Source organism: Ailuropoda melanoleuca, chromosome 11, assembly GCF_002007445.2.
Source record: "Ailuropoda melanoleuca isolate Jingjing chromosome 11, ASM200744v2, whole genome shotgun sequence".
NCBI lineage: Eukaryota > Metazoa > Chordata > Mammalia > Carnivora > Ursidae > Ailuropoda > Ailuropoda melanoleuca.
The window spans coordinates 19,813,776-19,837,650 of record NC_048228.1 but is presented as its reverse complement, the minus strand read 5'-3'; the positions used below and the strand labels follow the sequence as shown (position 1 = coordinate 19,837,650).

General features: G+C 36.0%; 1 protein-coding gene across 1 annotated transcript in view; it reads right to left on the bottom strand.

Moving 5' to 3' along the window:
• ZGRF1 (zinc finger GRF-type containing 1) overlaps positions 1-23,875 on the bottom strand; it is a 92,743-nt gene that overhangs the window by 40,039 nt on the left and 28,829 nt on the right. Inside the window, exons 9-17 of the mRNA XM_034672113.1 lie at positions 22,230-22,415; positions 19,514-19,616; positions 19,321-19,418; positions 14,303-14,426; positions 10,512-11,167; positions 9,655-9,793; positions 8,553-8,737; positions 7,232-7,428; positions 5,584-5,723 (exon numbers count right to left, since the gene is read on the bottom strand). Of these exons, the coding sequence (XP_034528004.1) occupies positions 5,584-5,723; positions 7,232-7,428; positions 8,553-8,737; positions 9,655-9,793; positions 10,512-11,167; positions 14,303-14,426; positions 19,321-19,418; positions 19,514-19,616; positions 22,230-22,415 (1,828 nt within the window). The remainder of the gene's footprint in view (positions 1-5,583; positions 5,724-7,231; positions 7,429-8,552; positions 8,738-9,654; positions 9,794-10,511; positions 11,168-14,302; positions 14,427-19,320; positions 19,419-19,513; positions 19,617-22,229; positions 22,416-23,875) is intronic.

The window sequence follows — 23,875 nt, the reverse complement described above, 5'->3', positions numbered from 1 at the left end:
TAATTGCTGTTTTAAGAAAATTCAATAATTTAGAAAGACTTAATTAAGATTTGCTTTAAAAAGCCACACCAGGGGCGCCTGGGTGGTACAGCGGTTAAGCGTCTGCCTTCGGCTCAGGGCGTGATCCCGGCGTTATGGGATCGAGCCCCAGATCAGGCTCCTCTGCTATGAGCCTGCTTCTTCCTCTCCCACTCACCCTGCTTGTGTTCCCTCTCTCGCTGGCTGTCTCTATCTCTGTCGAATAAATAAATAAAATCTTAAAAAAAAAAAAAAAAAAGCCACACCAAAAAAATTGTTTCTGGGGCGCCTGGGTGGCACAGCAGTTAAGCGTCTGCCTTCGGCTCAGGGCATGATCCCGGCATTATGGGATCGAGCCCCACATCAGGCTCCTCTGCTATAAGCCTGCTTCTTCCTCTCCTGCTTGTGTTCGCTCTCTCGCTGGCTGTCTCTATCTCTGTCAAATAAATAGATAAAATCTTTAAAAAAATTGTTTTTGACTCAAGTATAGATAAGATAAATGTAAAAGATTAGAAAAGAGATTGAAAAAACTTAAATCACTCTCCACTTAGATTGTTTCACAAGTTCTTACTCCATGTTTAAGAATTCAGTATGGTAAATCTTTATGGGTGGAGTATTTGTGGGTATGGTTCATACAAGATAAAAAAGATCTCCAATCAAAAAACTCATATTCTAAGCAAAAGCCTTAATTCTTCATCAAAAGATCATTAAATAAAAACATATTCAAATATTTTAAGTTTAAATGTTTAATGTTCATATGCATTATTTATTATATTCCCTAACTTAAACCAACTTTGAAAATTAACTGACAAGTCACAAGTCTCAACTGCATCAGAAAAGATTATTTACTGGGCTACATTCCCATCTTAGAAAGTCTAATGCATATCAGCACATTTAAGGTTCTGAAAAATCTTAGATTAAGCTTATTTGCTTAACACAGCACTTCCCAAATTTATTTAGCCACAGAATCTATTTTTTTACATTGACTTTTATCAATACCCCTATAGAACTATTGTTTTAGAAAATGTTTATGCTTTAGAAAGAGCTGATTTATATTATAGTATTATTATATATCTAATTTTAAAAAAAATATTTGCCGGGCTCCTGGGTGGCTCAGGTGGTTAAGCATCTGACACTGGATTTCAGCTCAGGCCAAGATCTCAGGGTCTTGAGATGGAGCCCCACCTGGGGCTCCATGCTGGGCTTGGAGCCTGCTTAAGATTCTCACTCTCTCTCTCCTTCTGCCTGTCCCCCATTCTCTGGCTCTCAAAAAAAAAGCCAACTGAGGTAACATATAACCAATTTATTCCTTATTTGCTAATATTTATTTAATACAACCATCACCACAATTATTAAAAAGATCTCCAATCCAAGATAGTTGACAGAAAAAAATTGTTCACCTTTCCTTTCTCTCTCTATCCCACCGAAATGACAGGAAAACTTTAAAATACAAATCCAACACAATGTTAGAAAATAGCTAGTGGGAAAGGGAAAGGCACGTCTACTTCAGAGCAGTGAGATTCTTACAGAAGCCACAAAGAGAATGGGAAAGGATGATGATAAAAATTTTACAAAGCTCGGAAACTCCTAATCCTTTATAGATAGAAAGGAGTTCTGAGAATGGGGAAGAGAGGAAGAATTTTCACAGCAGATTCCCAGGATAACCCCAACCTCACCAATCAAGGGGACAAAGGGGAATTTTAAGTGTCGAAGGTCAACTGGAATATTAACTAATGGATGATGGAATAATCCTATCACTCTTGGAGCAGTTGACTCCAGGATTTGTTTTGAAGCTAATTTCGTCTTTGGCTAAAACAAAAACTACCAGGAAGACCTTAAGATAGAGAAACAAGGCAGCAACTCACATAACTACTGCCACCAGGGATAGATAAATAGATCAGAATCTATTGGCAGGTCATGTATCTATGGGAATTTTTTTTTTATTTTTTATAAAACACAATTAACCAGGGGCACCTGGCTGGTGGAGCCTATGACTCTTGATCACAGGGTTTTATGTTTGAGTCCCACATTGGGTGCTGAGATGACTTAAAAAGTAAAATCTTAAAAAAAAAAAAAAAACACACACAGTAACATACATTATATTCTGGGTCAATAGACATTTTACATGTCAGATAGATGTTATTATTATCACCATTTTATTGATGAAGGAAGACTGAGGCCCAAAGAAGTTAAATAAATTATCCATAGATACAAGGCCAGTAAATGGCAGATCTGGGACTGAACCCAACTCCCTGACCTCATTAGAGCTGACTAGACTTGGGTCAGCCTTCACCCATATGCATTGCCAGAAAGAGCAGCTGAAACCACCAGGGGGAAAATTAGTTTACAGGCCAAAATAATGAGACATTTAAGGAGAACAAAGACTTCAAAGAAAAATATACTGGATTACAGAGTCCTACAGAAAAGGAAATACCAGAACAGATGGACAAATAATTTAAATTTAGCCTGAAAAGAGATTTTTTTATAACAGATAAGAGATGATAGTAGCAATGCAAAATAAGACGAAGAAAATAATGAAAAAGAAATAAACAAAAAAATTAGGTTTAAAAATATATGGTAGTTGAAATAAAGTTATAATTGATGGGATAAAGAGCAGAATGGACACATTTGAGGAATAACTAAGCAATTTAGAAGACCATATTGAGGATATTTCCCAGAAAGAAGAAAGGACAAAAGCCCAGACAATATAAAAGAAATGTTAAGAGAGTAAGAGATGCTAATATTGGAATAATAAAAGTACTAGAGAGAGAAATAAAAATAAAGTGAAAATTATTTGAAGAAATAATGGAAATCAATTTCCCAGAATTAAAAAAAATTGAAAAAAATAAGACTTTAGTATTCATTTACTTTTTTTTTTAAAGACTTTATTTATTTATGTGAGGGAGGGAGAGAGTGAGAGAGAGCACAAGCAAGGGGGAGGGGAAGAGGGAGAAGCAGGCTCCCCACTGAGAAGGGAGCCCCAGCGGGGCTTGATCCCAGGACCCTGGGAATGAGACATGAGCTGAAGGCAGATGCTTAAGCAACTGAGCCACGCAGGCGCCCTGACTTTAGTATTTAAAAAAAATAAAATAAAATAAAATAAACCTATGGAAATATGACTGACATACAAAAAGCTATACATATTTAATGCATATGCTGAATGAATTTAGAGATAAAAGACTTTAGATTTAAAAGGCCACTGGTGTGCCCAAGAAGAAAAAAAGGAAAACCTCATATTTAGACACATTATAGGGAAGTATAAGACAATAAAATTCAGAGATAAGACTAAAATTCTAAAGCTTCCAGACAGAAAGAGCAAATAACATATAAAGGAGTAAGAATCATAATGCCATCAGATTTTTCAACAGCAAGAACATAACCAAGTATATTAATATTTGGTTAAAACATATAAAATTGCTGCTTCTATAGGTCAAAAGTATTAAATGAAAAGAATTTAAAACCTAGAATTCTAAATGTAGTGCAACTATCATTCAGATATGAATGTACAGTAAAAATATTCTCAAGTATTCAAGGCTCAGGTGGTTTACCATACAAAGACCTACATTCAAAACAGTTTTTGATGAAATACATTAACAGAGAAAAATCCAGAAGATGCTAAAAGGGAAACATGGAATAAATGTAACTAAATTACCTTGGACAAGTTTGCAGTCATCTTTTAAAAAGTAGTTATGCTCAAAGATAGGAAATAACACCATACTAACCTAAAATTTATGCTATTCAAAGCAGCCTGTCTTAAATAGTTTTGTTATTGGTCTGCAACATGAAGTTTGTGCTAGAATGCAATCAACAAATCAACATGCTTCCTTCATTCAGAAAGTTTTAGTACAAACAAAATAAAGCAACACACAACTAAACTAGTCTGTTTATTAACAAAGGGGATTTACACTCTGGAGCAGCCCCATACCTCTTTGGGAACCACCAACAGTTTGTGTACTAGAACCAGTCTGCCAACGATACTTTGCGTAGCACTATTCTAGATAAGATCAACAAGATGTGAGGGAGGGGAGAGTGAAGGAAAAAGTAAAGAGGAAGAAACAAGCTCTTTAAAAAAAAGAGGAAGGGGGCGCCTGGGTGGAACAGTGGTTAAGTATCTGCCTTCAGCTCAGGGCGTGATCCCGGCGTTCTGGCATCCAGCCCCACATCAGGCTCCTCCGCTAGGAGCCTGCTTCTTCCTCTCCCACTCCCCCTGCTTGTGTTCCCTCTCTTGCTGGCTGTCTCTATCTCTGTCAAATAAATAAATAAAATCTTTTTAAAAAAATTTTAAAATAAATAAATAAATAAATAAATAAATAAATAAATAAAAGAGGAAGAAACAAGCCATGTGAGTTCTTGTCTTACTGGAGGGTAAGATTTTAAGTATCAATTTTTTTTTAAAGCAAGAAAGGATTAAAAAGAGCACAGATAAAGTGGGATAAACAGAAATAACTTAAGACTGTAGAAATATATCCAAACATATAAATTATAATTAATTTAACCACTGGACTTACTCCATTTACAAGTCAAATTTTAAAAATTCAGACATATGCTAATTTTAAAAAAGATTTTTTTATTTGAGAGATAGAGAGAGAGCACGAGATGAGGGAAAAGGGAGAGTCATAGGGAGAAGCAGACTCCCTGCTGAGCAGAGAGCCCAAAGCAGGCTGGATCCCAGGGACTCCAGGATAGCCAACTAGGCCAAAGGCTTAACCGCCTGAGCCACCCAGGCGCCGCAAACATATGCTAATTATGAGGGACACACCTATAATGTAGGAACACACAAAGGTGGAACAAAAAGATTAGAAGACTTATTGAACAAATATTAGTCAAAATAAAACTCACACAGCTATACCGATAACTGGATTTTAAGAAAAAAGTATTATTAGAGATGAAGAGAGCCTCTACATAATAATATACGTTTCAATTTACCAATAACAGTAATTTAAAATATAAACTGAAAATGCACCTAATAAAATAACCTCAACGTATAAGATCCAAAAGTAATAAGAGCGCCTGGGTGGTTCAGTGGGTTAAGCATCTGGCTCTTGGTTTTGACTCAAGTCATGATCTCATGGGTGGTGGGATTAAACACCTTGTTGTCAAGTTCAGGGAGTCTGCTTCCCCACTTGTGCACTCTCTCTCTCAAATAAATAAAATCTTAGATCTGTTTCTGGGCTCCATATTTTATACTACTCTTCAATTTGTATATCATTGTGTCCGTTCCATACTATCTTAATTATTGTAGCTTCATCTATGATACACTTTCATCCTGCTATCTCATTACTCCATATTTTTAAAGATTTTATTTATTTATTAGACAGAGAAAGAGCACAAGCAGGGGGAGCAGCAGGTAGAGCGAGCAGGGAGCCTGATGCAGGGCTCAATCCCAGAATGCTGGGATCATGACCTGAGCCGAAGGCAGACGCTTAACGACTGAGCCACCCAGGCGCCCCAATATATGCTACTATTAAGCAGTATTTTATAAAGCCTCTTTAATACAAAGAATTTACAGTTATGTAACTGTGATACAAGGCTAGACTTAGTCACCAACATGATCAATCAACTTACTTTTGCTGTAAGTTGAAGAACTTTCCTTCCGACTCAGCTTAAGATAAAGTTTGCTTTTAGGTTCACTATAAAATTCAGGATTTACAGTAGTAAACTTCTTTAGTTTGCCATACTGTTTTCTTTGAAAATCAAATCTTTTTCTGAAAAATGAGTAAAAAATAAAAATGAGTTTAAATATTAAGGTACATATTTTTTACTGAGATATAATTGTCATATAACATTATAGCAGTTTCAGGTGTACAATAAAATGGTTTGATATATGTATATATTGTGAAATGATCACCACAGTAAGTCTAGTAAACATCAGTCACCACAGAGTTACAAATTGCTCTCCTTGTGATAAGCACTGTTTTTTAAAGATTTATTTACATATTTGAGGCGGGGAGTGGCAGAGGGAGAGAGAGAATCTCAAGCAGGCTCCCCGCTGACTGCGGAGCCAAATGTGGGGCTCGATCCCATGACCCCAAGATCAAGACCTGAGCCAAAATCAAGAGCTCGACGCTTAACTGACTGAGTTGCCCAGGTGCCCAAGGTGAACACTTTTAAGATATCCTCTCTTAGCAACTTTTAAATATATTATACAGTATTATTAACTACAGTTACCAAACTGTACATTATAATCCCAGGACTTATTTTATAAGTGGAAGTTTGAAGGTACAAATCTTTTTCTTTTCATCTTTAAAATACAATATTAAAAGGAAAGAACCAGGGTGAGTGTATCTTTATACTCATACTTTCATACATGTACACAAAATAAAAAAAATACTGTGTCAGAGGAAGATAATAGCAACCATCACAGAATTATCATTAGTTTTAAAAGAGATTGAGATAGGAAAAGTATCTAAGAAGTATATAAAAGATAGAGTACCTCAGTTTCAATAACTATAATAAATTATCCCCATTATTTCCATATTTTCTAGGTTATTATGATTAAATGAAATAATACATGCAAAGTGCTTAGAAGAGTGCACAGCATGTATAAACTCCCCATAGATGTTATTAAATTACCATGCAAATATTCATTATAGCTACTTTTTGGATAATCCCACTTTTATAAGACATGTTTTCAAAATGAAGCATTTTATTACCTAGTTCAGGCTTGTGAATGACCACTCTTATCATGCACTGATAAAAATTATTCTTGTGGTTTGTTCAGCAGGGTTTCCCTCAGGATTGTGACCATATATAAAAGTGATTAGAAAAATAGCATGCCTGCCAATCATTGCTTGATGCTTAGAAGGGGCCAAAAATAGCTTAAAAATTATTCCCATTTTACAGTTAGAAAAACTGAGGTTTTAAATACTTTTAGATATTTTTCCTATCTCAATCTTTCTTAAAATTGATGACAGTCAGGGCCCCCGGGGTGGCTATTGGTTAAGCATCTGACTCTTGATTTCAGCTCAGGTCCTGATCTCAGGGTCATGGGATTGAGCCCCACATTGGAATCCATACTCAGTGGTGAGTCTGCTTGAGATTCCCTCTCCCTCTCCCTCTGCCCCACCCCAACTTTTTGTCTCTCTCTCTCTCTCTCTCTAAAATAAATAAATAAATCTAAAAAAAAAAAAAACCTGACGACAGTCATGTGAGGTTATTATTTTCTGATATAATTGATATAATTACAGGCATTATTTGGTACCAAGAAACGTACCTCACCAAAAGCTGGCATTCCTCAAAGAGGGGTATCTTTTGACTTCTTAAATACAGGCCAATGCTCTTTATATCACTTAAAACCATGCTAGGTCGAGAGTCTTCCTGTGTTAAATATCCTGGGGTCACTTCTTCAAGCCACTTGAAAAATTTACATCGGTCACCTTTGGGTCCATCACAGGTATAAAAGAGACGACCCTAAGAGGAAAAAGATACTACAATTTAGTAAGAAAAATTTTATATTTTACAGTTTTTGTATTATGTTTGTCAAGACATATAAAAAACTGTTCGGCATTAATGTACTCCAATCAATTATTCATTATTCAAGTTAATCTTTTTATTAATATCAATTTAAACAATACATTAAAATTAAAACCACCTACTTTTCCATTTATTTTCTCCTTATCAAAAAATTAGATTATTCTGAGCATATAAGTTTAATAGAAAAATAAAATTTATTGTTTTCCCAATTTAAAATGTTTACTATAAAAAATCAGAAAGCTACCCAGAAACAACTACAAGAAATATCTTCTGCATTTCTTTTTGGCCTTTTTTGTCACCTTTGTGCACATGCACACAAAGATACACATACGTATACTGTTTTTTAAACAAAAATAAAACTCAGATAATATGTTTTCTACTCCATAACCTAACCTTTATATACAACATACTGTACACATGACAACAATGTCATCAAATTATCTTAAAAAGAAAAAAAAAAGACTTTTGATGGTTCTATAATATTTTATTCTATGGTTATATTATTTATGAATTCTTTTGACAACTGAATTTACATTTAAATTTATATATGCAATACATAAACATTTTACTAACTTGACTTCTTCCATAATAATATATTATCAGCGATGTAAATTAAATCACTATGCTTTTATATTCCTAGGCCTTATCTGTTAACTCATACTGGGGATCACATAATAGACTACTTCAGCTTTCACTTCTTTCAGGCTCATCTCTGCATTCTCTAAGACCTCAGGATGGGACATATTCCTTTCTCAGTGTCTAACTGTAACTTGGGCATATCTATCCTACTGTATCAATTACAGTTTTATGCAAAATTTCCTTTCATGTTTCTTCCTCCATCCACCACTATGTAATAAGTTCCTAAGCAATTTAAAGGATGATCTTAACTCACAGAACGCAGATAATCTTTCAATAAAAATTTCCTGGGAATTTACTGTATGTTAGTTACTAACACCTCAAGTGACTCCTAATCAAGACTTTAAGCTTGTCATAAAGCAATAGGTACCTAAACTTTTTACAAGTATTTGGTGGGGCAACAGGCAAGGAAGAGGGAACAATACCTTATTTGGACCTTCCTTTTTAACCATAACAAGTTTTGCAGGTTGATGATGATGGCAGGACGGCACATTACTTTCTACATTTTTCAGTTTTTCTCCCTTTAATGATGTGTAAAATGATATGTCAACTTTTGAAAGAGCTTTTTGCAACCTCTGTGCCAACCCAAACAGCAATATATTTAGATGCTCTACAAAATAAAAAAGTACAAATGAAAATTAAATACGAACTAATTGTGTTTGTATCATGTATACTGTTAGCTAAATTTTTAAAAAGCCTTTTAACAGAGTAATCTATAACCTAATGCTAATATCCATTTTTAAGGCAAGATTTATTCTTATACAACAAAAAGAATGATCAAACCAAACATGCATCATGTTTAGAATTTCTTAATAAGGGCGCCTGGGTGGCTCAGTCGTTAAGCGTCTGCCTTCGGCTCAGGGCGTGATCCCAGAGTGGTGGGATCGAGTCCCACATCAGGCTCCTTCGCTGGGAACCTGCTTCTTCCTTCACTTCCCCTGCTTGTGTTCCCTCTCTCGCTGGCTGTCTCTCTCTGTGTCAAATAAATAAATAAAATCTTAAAAAAAAAAATTTCTTAACAAAACCATTAAACCACTTCTAGTTTTAAAAAAATGAAAAATTGGGGCGCCTGGGTGGCACAGCGGTTAAACGTCTGCCTTCGGCTCAGGGCGTGATCCCGGCGTTGTGGGATCGAGCCCCACATCAGGCTCCTCCGCTGTGAGCCTGCTTCTTCCTCTCCCACTCCCCCTGCTTGTGTTCCCTCTCTCGCTGGCTGTCTCTATCTCTGTCGAATAAATAAATAAAATCTTTAAAAAAAATAAAAATAAAAATAAAATAAAAATAAAAAAATAAAAAAATGAAAAATTATAACTAGAAAAAGATAATACTGTCATTTCCCACTTATGAAACTCAATTTGACCTGAAATTTGAATATAAGTTATCGTTGAAAGCTGGAGGAAACATATGGAAAATAACAAATCTCAAGTAGAGAATTTAATATAAAACTTCTCAGTATACGCTTTCTCATAGCTATACTACTTACATTAAGCAGTCGATCATAATAAAATAGAAAGATAACAGTCATACCTATAAGACAAGATGTAAAAATCTGCTTATAATGACCAGGAGACTGAAAAACAGCTGGTATATGAATCTGCCTTTGGGGAAGATAAGCAGATTTTATATTCTGCCCAATTGGGAAGCATAGCTCAGAGCCATTTATCTCCTGAAATAGAGAAATTCAAGTTATTATAACAATGCCAGAAACATACTGTTTACTAATGAGTAAATTATTTTCTATAGATATGTTTAACAAACACACTTTTCTTTTAATTTTCAGGATTCTTAAAAATCATTTGCTAATTTTAAATGAGACAGTGAATATAGCAAGAATAGCTCTGCATGGCACTTTTAATCATATAAATAAGACTCACTGTTTTTTGTCTGTCCCTTAATCAGTTTTTAGTTTTTGCTAGGAAAAACTTAGCTGATAAGAACAACATTATGTGTTTCAATTCCTGGTTGTAATTACAATAATTATCCACAACCAATGCATAATTAGATGTAACTTTACCTTAACAATGATCGATTGGCAAAACTGAACTGATAGTGAAAAATGAGAACAATCACAGTAATAGTAGTAGTGGAAGTGGAAATAGTTGGAACTATAATTTATTAAGTACTTATGTGCCAGATACTGCACCAGACACTTTTGAATATATAATTTTGTTTAATGCTCACAACCACTAGGAAAGATTTTAAGTCAAAGAAGGTATGACTATACCTAGAGTTCTGGAAAACTCAAAAAAGGGGGAAAAAAAAAAAGCCATCAGCTCCAAGAGTAAAATCATTGCTCTTATATGATCTTGGTAATTCTTTTGTTAAAATTCGGACAATAACTATTGCAAAAAAATGCACCAAGACACATTGGTACATTTCCTCACCTGTAATTCTCCTGTTACACTGTAGATGTAGCAGGCTGACTCTCCTAACATGTTTTGAATTTTTTCAGTCTTGGAAGTCTGCTTTAAATTCAAAGAGAGTGTTTTCTTCCTGGAAACCAAATCTTGACTGCTAAAATCCTGTTGCTGTTGATGGAGCGTGCCTTTTAACATTTGCAAATGCATAGAGTCTAAACAGCTTTCATTTACAGCATCATTCTGTCTTTCACCTATGTCACTAAAATGTGTCCCAGAAATAACCTTAGCAGAGAAGCCATCTGTTACTTTCTTATCGACTCTGTTTGGAGTAATCAAGTTGCACTGGGGTATGTTCTGATATTTCAGCCACTTGCTTTGAGTAGATACATTATTGAGAAGTAAAACGTTCCCTGGAGTCACTTCTCTAGATTCTTTACAGAAGGAAGTTTCACTTTGGTCCTCAAGCCCAAAGCTGAAAGAAAGAACTCCTGATTCTTCACACAAGTTGAATATGGGGGTGGAACCAGAAGATTCTTGCCTATCACAGTTGACCACGTATGAACAAGAATCTAAATCAGGTGACTTTTCAGCAGGTGGCAAGGTAATAAGTGGAACTCGGGTTCTACTTACTAATGGAAGCCTTTGAAAGTTATTCTCCAGAGAACTGGATTTTTTGATAACTGGAAAAAAAAAAAGAGCTGATTAAATAAAAAATGTATTACAGTCATCACCTAGGCTCTAAAAGCCAGGAGCTATCTGTACAAAAAAGGACAGGTACCAACTTGCCTTGAAAAAAAATTAGATAATTTTATTTCCATTTTCATAATAAAAAATTTTTAATGATTTTAGTCTCAAAAAATAAAGATTTCAAAGCTTAAAAGACTCAAACTTTCTTAAGGTTAATGAACTTGCAATCCTTCTCTTTTTCTTTTCCAACCCTTAGCTAAGGACTTCCCCCCACCACCAATCACTAGATTATATTTACATAACACTTAAGTTTTCAGAGTACTTTTCAGCCAATAAGGGATTTATTATTTTCATTTTACAGATGAGATTAACAAGACCTAGGGTAACATGAATACTGATTGGCAGAGTCGGGACAAAAACTCAGAATAAGCTGTTTGTTCTCAACTTTACATTCCAACTCCAGAGACTAAATTTTATGGTTTATTTATCTATGTGACTGTAACTTCCTTTATATTTACTATACTTATGAATTAATATGTTAACCTTTAGGGTAGAGAAGATATTTAGCTTTATTCTGATCTATTGGTATGTGATAACAGTTCAATTCTCATAAACTCAGGTTATGGCAGATTTTGGCTAAGTTTTAGAATTCCTTTTGTTAGGAGTGTAATAGATATATTCCTCAAAATGTAAAAAGCAATAATAAATATTTGTTGAATAAATAAATGAATGAATACTGCTACATGGAAAGTATATCAGCTTAAAATTTTTATCTGACAGGGGCGCCTGGGTGGCGCAGTCGTTAAGCATCTGTCTTTGGCTAGGGTGTGATCCCAGCATTCTGGGATCAAGCCCCACATCGGGCTTCTCCGCTGGGAGCCTGCTTCTTCCTCTCCCACTCCCCCTGCTTGTGTTCCCTCTCTCGCTGGCTGTCTCTCTCTGTCAAATAAATAAATAAAATCTTTAAAAAAAAGTTTTTATCTGACAATGTTATGGTTTCCTATTTTATAATAATGTACCTTCTTGACAGACTTATATTTGTTGGAAATAAACTGTGGGGATCACTTGGGAAAGTAGTAGAACAGTAGGTGAGCCATGATATTCTTCTGTAGTGTTAGATTATAATTCTAACAAGTCAATCAAGCAACACTGACAGAAAGTTAAAACCTCATTAAAGAGTAAAAGATCGTCACAGAAATGGACATATAGATCAATGCAAGAGAATAATAGAGAGTCCAAAAATAAGTCCACACTTATACGGTCAATTAATCTATAGCAAAGGAGGCAAGGATATACAATAGGGAAAATCTCTTCAACAACTGTTGCTGGGAAAACCAGACAGCTACATGCAAAAGAATAAAACTGAACCACTTTCTTACACCATAAACAAAAATTAACTCAAAATGGATTAAAGACCTAAATGTGAGACCTAAAATCATAAAACTCCTAAAAAACAACATAGGCAGTAATTTCTTTGACATTTGCCATAGAAGCATTTTTCTACACATGTCTTTTCTGGTTAGAGAAACAAAAACAAAATTAAAAACTATTGGGACTACACCAAAATAGAAAGCTTTTGGACAGCAAGGGGAACCATCAACAAAGGAAAAAGGCAATCTACAGAACGGAAGAAGATATTTGCAAATAATATATCAGATAAGGGATTAATATCCAAAATATATAAAGAACTTCTACAACTCAACAAAACAAAACAAACGAACAAAGAAAAAGGAGATAAACAGGGGTGCCTGGGTGGCTCAGTCCTTAAGCGTCTGCCTTTGGCTCAGGGCGTGATCCCGGCATTCTGGGGTTGAGCCCCACGTCAGGCTCCTCCACTGGGAACCTGCTTCTTCCTCTCCCACTCCCCCTGCTTGTGTTCCCTCTCTCACTGGCTGTCTCTATCTCTGTCAAATAAATAAATAAAATCTTTAAAAAAAAAAAAAAGGAGATGAACAAAAAACAGACTCTTAAATGCAGAGAACAGACTGGTGGTTGCCAGAGGGGAGGAGTGAAATAGNCCCTCTCTCACTGGCTGTCTCTATCTCTGTCAAATAAATAAATAAAATCTTTAAAAAAAAAAAAAAAGGAGATGAACAAAAAACAGACTCTTAAATGCAGGGAACAGACTGGTGGTTGCCAGAGGGGAGGAGTGAAATAAATAAAGGGGATTAAGAGCACACTTATCTCAATAAGCACTGAGAAAAGTATAAAATTGTTGAGTCATTCTATTATACACCTGAAACTAATATAACACTACATGTTAATTATACTTGAATAAAAAAATAAAAATAAATAATTTCAAAAATAGAGTGAAAGACTCACAGTCTAAGAAAATCATCTATTATTCCATTGTCACTTCACTTGTTTAGATACCCACTCCTCCCACACTGACTCTTTCCTACCTTGTTTTCTCTACCAACCACACCCACTAAACCTTTTCCAAACCAACTACTTATTCACATTACAAAGTTTTTCTTTTCTGTATCATCCACCTGTGACCAAAAAAATTACCTACAACTTCACCCCTTACCCAACGTAGCTTCAGAATCAGAAGATCCATTGGTGAAATTATGAGAAAAGAGAGAGAAAAAGAAAAGTTAGTGTAAAGAATCCTACAGAATATACTGTACTTATCAAGAAGCAGGAGATTACTCATAGGGAAGAGTCAAAACGTATGAACAAACGGAGACCTGAAAATGCAACTGTGGAAGCAGCAGTTGAAGAGCCCCCTGAGCAAAAACAGAGGAAAGGAAGAGGTTAGACTAAAGTCAACCAAGGGTGTAGATGAGATGTTCCCCTGGGAGAGGGAGTGGGCAATAGGGGGTCCTGGCTCTGGAGTTACAGCTGTGAGAAGAACTGTAATGACAGAAGACACTTTCAGAGGTCCATGCTGAGAAGCTAACAGGAGAAGTAACAAGGAACCTGTGAGTTAGAAGAGAATGTGACATTTGGAAGTAAGAGCCATCTGAAATAGAAAAAGGGTATGGGAAAGCTTGAGGGGTATGACATTGAATCTGGTCCCAAGATACTTTCAGTTTAGTAACAATTGCTCAAATAAAAAGCTTCATTTTACACAGAGAGATATTAGAACACTATGACAGTAACAAAGTTGAGGAAGTAAAGATCACCAGGTAAAGTTCTTTCTTTCAGGGACTCCTCAGAGAATTCTAGCACAAAGTCGTCATCTCTCGAGTTCAAAGAAAAAGTAGAAACAGGGTTTACTGTAGAGATCTTTTGTTCTGGTAATGTCACCTATTCAGAAAGAAAAAACAAAACTATTGACCAAAATGTTATTACATTTTTTTCCCTATAGCTTGAATGAATTCTAGTAATCTACATTATAAAAATAATGCTTTCAAGCACATTATGTAGAGCTACGGTAGGGCAAAGATTCTTCCCAAAGGGGAGGGATAGAATCTGGGGCACCTGGGTGGCTCAGTTGTTAAGCGTCTGCCTTTGGCTCAGGGTGTGATCCCGGAGGACTGGGATCGAGCCCCACATCAGGCTCCTCGGCTGGGAGCCTGCTTCTTCCTCTCCCACTCCCCCTGCTTGTGTTCCCTCTCTCGCTGGCTGTCTCTCTTTGTCAAATAAATAAATAAAATCTTTAAAAAAAAAAAAAAAAAGAATAAACTCACTAAAGTCAATAATAATAATAAAAAGTAAAATACAGAGCATAAAAGCTATTGGATTTATGGGGCTCAGTCAGTGGGTGGCTCAGTTGGTTAAGTGTCTGTCTTGGGCTCAGGTCATGATCCCGGGGTCCTGGGATTGAGTCCTGCATCGGGCTCCCTGCTCAGCAGGGAACCTGCTTCTCCCTCTACCCCTTCCCCTGCTTTTGATGTCTCTCTCTCAAGCTCTCTCTCTCAAATGAATAAATAAAATCTTAAAATAATAATAATAATAAAAAACTATTGGATTTATTTGAAATGGGTCAGATTCTAATTTAGATTGATCTGGGTTATGGGGATTTGGTTCTGAAGATGAATTTCCAGTTGATGGGGCTTAAGATTAACTGAGACCTCATGGTTTAGAGCTGTCAAAGTAAAACTTCCTGCAGACTCAAGGAATGAACAGCTTTCTCTTATGTTCTCAGATCTAGGATTTATCTACAGTTGACATAAATTGCAAAATATTGCCCCAAATGGAGTGAACTTTTTTGATATATTCCAGACCTGAATAGTAATATCATTCACTATATTATTCTCCTTATAACAGTATTTAATTTTCTTGCTGTTTCCAGAAATTAATCACCTTAAAAATCTAATATGATGATCACATTTTATATATTTGTATAACAACAGAATAAAAGAATAAAAGTTTGGAAGAATGGTTGGTTTCTAATGGAGGTGGAATTAGGGGGAAAGGGTTCTTCTAACTTTATATATTTCTGAATGATTTAAACTTATTAGAATGCAACCGTGTATTTTTTTAAGTAAATTACAATAAAGATAAAAATTTATATTTAAAGTTTAAAACACTTTCTTGATTAGCCACTTGGTTCTAGGTGCTGTGCTAGGAAATAAGGATGTGAAGGTGGATACTCATGATCCCTACACTCAAGGAATTCAGTCCAGCAGAAGAAACGAACTAATGAGAAATTACATTCAATCATCACCATAGTAATAGTCTTCTGTATTTATGAATCCTTACTGTGTGCCAGGGACTATCCTAAGCACCTTATATTTTTAACTCATTTGATCCTTACCGCACCATATGAGATTGGTACTCCCATTTTTCTTATTTTACCACTGAGAGAACTGAGAAAAAGAGTAGTTAAGCAATTAAACCTGTTTAAATTCACCCAGCTTATTAGCAGCAGAGTTGGCGTTCAAACTTAGGCAGTCTCCATTATATTGTAGCTTCAACAAAAGTAAAAATAATAGGAGTACTTACTGAGTATTACACACTGAGTATTACACCCACAGTGCATTCTCTACAAACCAGCCACAGAGTTCTTTCTAAACATAAGTTCAACAATTTCCTTCCTCTCATTAAAACTCTAATGGTTCCCAAACTCTCTCAGAGTACAAGAAGGTTCTGAAAATGTCCTATGCAGCTGCCCTGTGAGATCAGGCCCCTTACTTCCTCTTTGACCTCACTTCTACCACTCTCTCATTCACTCATTCATTCATTCATGTATTCATTCCAGGGCTATCTCCTTGCTGTTCTACAAATTGGCCAGCAGTCCCCTGCCTCAAAACCTCTACACTTGATATTCCTTGTGCCTGGAATGCTCTTCCTCCAGACATCTGCATGGCATGTGTGTGCCCTCCCTCCCTCTCTCTCCTTCTAGATCTTTACTGTGGTGTCATTTTATTAGAGGCCCTATTTTACCTATAAAATAGAACTCTAGCCCCTTAACACAGCTTTATTGTTCTCCATAGCACTTAAAATCCTCTGAAGTACTATATACTTGCTTACTGTCTGTTTCCTTTCATTAGAATGCAAGTTCCAGGAGAGCAGATCTTTGCCTGTTTTATTCACAGGCCTATCTCTAGCACCTACAACAGTGTAACACACAATAGTTGCTCAAAAAATATTTTAAGAATGAGTGACTGATTTACTAAATATGCTAATCTTTTAAGTTAGAGTTTTCCACATCGACAGTCACTACTTATCACCTCTCATTTACTATTTAATACACTCTTAATTGGTTTCTACCCTCACTATTTCACTGAAACTGCTCTTGCCAAAGTCACTGATGACCTCCACATTGCCAAATGAACATGTTTCTTTCATTTTACAACAATAACTGACATAACTAACCCTCTCACCTCCCAATTCTAGAGAATGGGATGTTAACACGTTCTCCTTTCTCTACACATTCTTGAAATGAACTCCTCCATTCTCAGTGCTTTAAACTTTGCTAGTGCAAATGACCACACAAACTTCACCGAACCAGACCCAGGTCCCCAGCTTCTAACTTCACATCTCTACTTGACTGACTCAGGGCATTCCTTGTCTGTGTCTGTATATTCACCAAACATGCTCCTTCCTGCTGTGGACTGAACCGTGTCCCCCACAAATTCATATGTTGAAGTCCTAACCCCCAGTGTAACTGTATTTGAAGATAGGGCCTCTAAGAGGTAACACAGTGTAAATGATAAATGAAGTCATCATAAGAGTGGGGCCCAGATCTGACAGAATCGGTGTCCTTATAAAAAAAGAGCTTGCATTCACTTGCTCTCTTTCTCTCCATGTGTACACACCAAGGAAAGGGCATGTCTCAACATAATGAGAAGGTAGCCATCATAAAGAGAGTCCTCACCAGAAACCAAATTAGCCAAAGCCTTGATCTTGAACTTCTAGCCTCCAGAACCATGACAAAATTAATTTCTGTTGTTTACGAGACCCATCCCGTGGTATTTTGTTATGGCGATGCCAGCAGACTGATACACTCCTCCATCTTACTCCACCCAGTGAAAACCACCTCAGTCCACACAACGGTTAAGTCAGAGAGCCAGGAATCTTTCTTCTCCCTTTTACTTCACCCGACTCTCTACATTCAATCCAGCAACATCCATGCTTCTAACTCCTTTCACTGCCACAATCTCTATGTTCAAGTCCTTATTATTCAAGGCTTCTCTTAACTGGTTTCTACCACAGCACCACTAAACCAATCTTCCATAGAGCAGCCAGCAAAACCTTTTAAAAATGTAAACTAAGTCATGTAACTCTGCTGAAAAGGCTTCATGGAAATCCCAGTGGAAACAGAGTACTATCAAAATTCTTAATCTTGTCTGCAAGACTGTGTTTGGTTCTGCTGGCTTTCACAATCTCTAATTACCACTTTCCCTTTCACTCACTGCAATCCCATTACTTTGGCTTTCTTCCACTTTCTCTAGCCCACTCAATTTTTTAATCTCACTGTATTTACACTTGCAGTTTCTTTGCAAGGTATGTTCTTCCCCTCACTGCTGCCATAGCTGGAGAAACCTTCCTAATTACCCATAGATTCCCCTATAATTTCAGAGTACTTTGACAGCTTTCCTACATAGCAATCATCTCAATTTATTTGTTTGCTTGTTCTCTTGATTAACATCTCTTTCCCTCCTTTAAACATCTCAACTTTTGAAGAAGGGATCAGAGGCACCTGGGTGATCAGTCGGTTGAGCATCCAACTCTTAATTTCGGCTCTGGTCATGATCTCAGGGTCATGAGATTGAGCCTAGCATCAGCTCTGCACTCAGCACACAGGCTGCTTGACATTCTCTCCCTCTCCCTCTGCTCCTCCCCCTACTCACTTGTTCTAAATAAATTAAGATATAAAATCTTAAAAAAAAAAAAAAAGACAGAGATCATACCTGTTTTGTCCATCACTCTATACCCAAGTCTTACAAGTTCTGACCTACACAGAGCATGAAGTATTGTTGAATTGCTATTTATTCATGAATTTTATATTTCACAGTAAAATTTCATAGTCTATTTCACACATGTTCCACACATTTCCAATTAAGATTATGCCTAGGCATATCTTATCTTACATAACAAATATCATTTGTTACTATTGTTGGGACTCTTTATCTATTATATTTTCTAATTGGCATAAGAAGGCATTTAACATTTCAAGTTTATCTTGTCTTCAGCTCCCTTACAAAATTCTTAAATTTCTCATTTTTAATTGATTCTTCTAATTTTATTTCTTCCTCTCTAATTATGTCTGCCTCTCTTATCATGTCATATTAGAAAATTCAAAACACCTTTGAGTAATAAGATAGCAGTCATCCACATTTTGTTATTTATTCTAACAAATTATGCTGCTGTTTTATCACTAAAATAATGTTGGTTGGTTATTGATAAACTTTCTTGATCATGTTAAAAAAAATTCAAAGATTTTTATCTTTTTAGTTTTTGCTGGATTCATTTCTTCTAAAATTACCAAGATTTGTTTTTAAAGATTTATTTATTTATTTGAGAGAGAAAGAGAGAGCATCCATGAGCAGGGGGAGAGGCGGTAGGAGAGGAGAGAATCTCTAGCAGACTCCCTGCCAAGTGCAGAGCCTGACTCAGGCCAGATCCCAGGACCCTGAGATCACGACCTAAGCCAAAATCAAGAGGCGACCACTTAACTCACTGAGCCACCCAGGCATCCCAAAATTACCAAGATTTTTTACTCTCAAGCATTAAAATTTTCTTTACATTATACCTTATTTGCTTCCCATGAAGTCTTCTCTGCTGATTTAAAATTATAATCCAAATAATGATATGAATGTTCTGAATTTTTAGGAGAGAAATCTAAAATAGCTGTGGAGAAGAAAAAAAAGCATGGATTTTTACACAACAGTTTGTTCAATGTCAAATAACTTTTTAATGTTATATTTTACTTATAATTTACTTACAGTCATTTTCAATTGAGTCCTTATTAGACTCAGCTCTCTCTTGAAAATTATCTTCGATATTAAAGCTAATATCTCCTTTTGGAAAGTTTTCTTCATCTGGGAACTAGAAAACAGAGATCCACTTATCAGCTTATTCAGTAAAAAGAAAAAGTATGTGTGTACATATCTATATCTACCTCCATATAGATATATATATACACACACATGGTTCATGGTTATAACTTGAGACACAGAGAACAGAAGCAATACGTTATGAAGCCAGTTCTATTCAGGGAAAGCAGAGTGCATTATATATCATCAATTCTTAGAATTCACATTTCTTATATTTTAACATCATTGGGATAAGGGATGCACCCTAACAGTGATGACATTGTTACATCTCTATAGCACAGGCAAGAGTCGTAACATAGCTGGCACTGCTGTGCAAGTGAAACCATATGCAAGTTATCATACTGTTCATATAATAATCACCTAAGTATGAGTTTGCATTAACATTATACATGTTATGTAATTTTGCTGTTTAAATGTCTTCAAAAGGATAACATTACCATTTGCCATTGAACAAAAGAGCATTGTGTTCACAGAAGGGAAAGGAAGCAAAGCAGTGCGATATATCATAAAAAAAATCTACACCCAAATAAATCCAAGACTTTTTTCTTTTTTAAGATTTTATTTATTTATTCATAGAGAGCGTGAGCAGGGGAGAGGGCCAGAGGGAGAGGGAGAGAGAGAATCTCAAACAGATACCACATAGGGTCCGACGTTGGGCTGGACCCCACACCCCGAGAACATGACCTGAGCTGAAATCGAGAGTCCGAGGTTTAATGGACTGAGCCACCCAGGTGCCCCAAATCCAAGACTTCTTACAACAAATATAACATCAAAAATCTAAGTGAAAGGGAAAAAGTTCTAGAGATCTATTTCACAACATTGTAAATATACTTTGCGTGACTTAACTGTACACATAAAAATAAGTAAGATTGTAAATTTTATGACTTTTTTACCACAATAAAAAGTTTTTTTGTTTTGTTTTAAGTAAGCTCCACACCAAGCACAGAGCCCAACATGAGGCTCAAACTCACAACCCTGAGATCAAGACCTGAGCTGAGACCAAGAGTCGGATATTTAACCAACTGAATCACCCAGGCGCCCCACCACAATAAAAAAGTTTTTAATAAAAAAGTCAAAGTAATAAAGCATTGCATAATGTTAACTGATCTTCCTTCTTAGTGGTATATAATGGTGCTTTTAATCAGTGATAGTACCTGGGAATTTGATGAAATACAGAATATTTTCTAAGGGTCAGAGACTACTATATGTAATCTGCCACACTTATATCAAAAAGTTCTTCTCTCTGAAGGTAAGCCTGGTCATTTTGCCTTAAAATATATCTTATAAACTCATGATATAAAACATGACCTTACTGATGCATGTTAAAATAATTAGAAATAAAACAAATGGACACAAATTTTTTTCAATATGAGTATCTCTCTAATCTATACTCCTCAAAAAAAAAACACAAGAAATAGGGGCACCCGTGTGGCTCAGTTGGTTGAGCAACCATCCAACTCTTGGTTTCAGCTCAGGTCATGCTCTCAGGGTCGTGGGACTGAGTCCCGTGACGGGCTGCGAGCTCAGCACAGAGTCCACTTGGGATTCTCTCCCTTTCCCTCTCTCTCCCCCTTGACCCTTCCACCATATACACGTGCGCTCTCTTTCTTGTAAATAAAATCTTTAAAAAAAACACACACAGGAAATAAGACATAGAAACATCTTTTATCTTTGGTGAAACTAAGAAATGACGGTAACCCTTAATTACAATATAATATTAAGAGGATGGGGAAGTAATATATACTTGGTTAAGATGGAAGAAATTCAAACCAAAGGACCTACTACAGGGGAGCCCAATAAGAAGTAAAATGATGTACTCTTATAGCCATGGAAACGCTTAGAAACCATGGCACCCTCAGGGGATCCTCAGCAGAAAAAGTAGGCTACAGTAGGTTGAAAACATTTAATAGAAGTTCTAGAAAGAGAAAAACCAAGAAAACAGGAGGGAAGAAATTACCCCCCCGCAAAAAAAATCCTGGGTGTCTCAGTCGGTTAAGTGTCTGCCTTTGGCTCAGGTCATGATCTCGGAGTCCTGGGATGGAGCCCCACATTCGGCTCCCTGCTCAGTGGGGAGCCTGCTTCTCCCTCTCTCCCTGCTCTCTTTCTTGCTTCCTCACTCTCTCTGTCAAATAAATAAAATCTTAAAAAAAATAAATAAAAGCAAAACTAATATATGGTATTTTAAGTCAAGAGAGTAGTTATCTTTGGAGGGAATAGAAAGGGGTAGTGGTTGAAAGGGGGCCAGGGGACTTCTGGGATGCTGGTAATGTTCTATTTCTTAAGAGTGGAGGTTACATGGGTGTGTTCACTTTGTGGTAATTACTGAGCTGTGTACTTATGGTCTGTGTACTTATTTTGTATATGCATTATGCTTTAATAAAAAGATGTTAATCTCTTTAACAGACACTGTCTCAAATACATGCATATCATTCTCTTATGACTTCTATTTGGTAGCAATTGAGAGGTGCTTGTTGTCATACTTAGAGAAGTGGGGGTAGGGATAACTTATATTTGTTCAAAGATTTAAATATAATCTCTTCATAAAATTTTGTATTGACATAAAGAAAATGATTTGGCAAGGTGCAACTATAAAAAATATTTTTACCTGCAAGAAATCAATCTGCATACAAGCACTAGTCGATTTTGGTGTCGATAAACAAGTGTCTGTCGTGCAGTTTTCATACTCAATACTATCTGGAAACTGACCGCATTCTAGCTGTGAGCTGTGTCCTCTGACCATCACAGCACTAGTAGCTGATCCTTTCACTGGGTGCCCTTGAAACTCAACAGGCTACAAGTAAATTACTAAAAATGAGTACTGCAATAAGTACATATTGATATATAGTCACAATGTATATATACACCGGAAATAAATCACAATTCAGTTTTCTATTAAATATTACTTAATGTAAATAACTACTAAGTGACTAATACTGAAAACCAGAAAAACTCCATTATCTTAACATATGCTAATTATAAAACACCATTCGGTTATTGATTTAATTGAATTCAAGTTCAACATTAACAAATATGAATTTTTTATTATGAGCATAAGAAGTATAATTCTAATGGACTAATTAAACCAGAAAGATACAGTTTCTCCTTCCTCTATGCTTCCCCTGCACATTATACAACTTTCTATTATAGACTTACCACATTATACTACAATGAAGTTTCTTCTCATCTATATCCTAAATGTACTGTAAGAGGGAAGAGACCTGTTTGTTTTATTAGGGTACCACGTGCATTTAACACCATGCTTGGCATATAGGAGGCAGGCAATAAACATACGATAATAGGAAGTAAGGGAAGAAATACAGGAAGCATTTTCCTTTATTCGGGCATTTTGTAAACTATCAGGCTTCACAGAAGAGTTTGGTAGCCTCTCTGCCTCCCAGAAGATCTGATCCTATTGCTCTGAGAACAAAGGCCTAAGAAAATGATGCCAATACAGGCATGTACTTCAGAGAGGTACTGTCATCTCCTCAGAGACCTAATCAGCTCTCAGGACAAATGGCTTTCTCTGCTGCCCCCTTGAGGGTTCTAGGATTTTTATTCCTCACAGGGTGACAAAGCCTACCCAGAAGGTGGAAAACCAAGATTGCTAATCGAGCCAAAGGAAAGTACATAAAAGATGAATTCATTTCTAACTAATAAATTAACAAGATTACGATAGCAAATAATCTGAATATTCTCTTATTTAAAAATGAAGATTCTAAATCTCACATTTGAAAGGAAAATCAAAGCTAAAATGTCCCTTATACAGGACTTTTGTTGAAAATATTCTAAATTTTAAAACAAATACATCTCAATTAAAAAAATCTCAACTGTTAGGCTCTGTATATTTCTGATTCATTTGATGGGGCATACACATTCTCCACAAGCAAATAGATGCCTTGTTTTCTATGCTTCTATATAGATCTCTTCTAAAGGTCTATTGGGGTTTAGGAATAGAATCAGTATTTGTAAAACCCAACTATTTACATGCTATTTTCTCTACGAATGTTTGATATGGAGTAGATGGCACTACTTAAGTTTGGGTTATACAGACTTCTACAGAAGTAGGAGTGGTAGAGTAGACTATAATATGTTCAAGGCTATAATGACCTTCATTTTGTTCTCCACATAACATTCAGTATTTATACTTTATTTATCTTCCTGTCCAACCCCTCGGGTATGCATCATATATATGCATGATGCATTTTTAGTTCACTAGCAAAGAGCAAGGGCTCAAGATCAAACAAGGGGTAG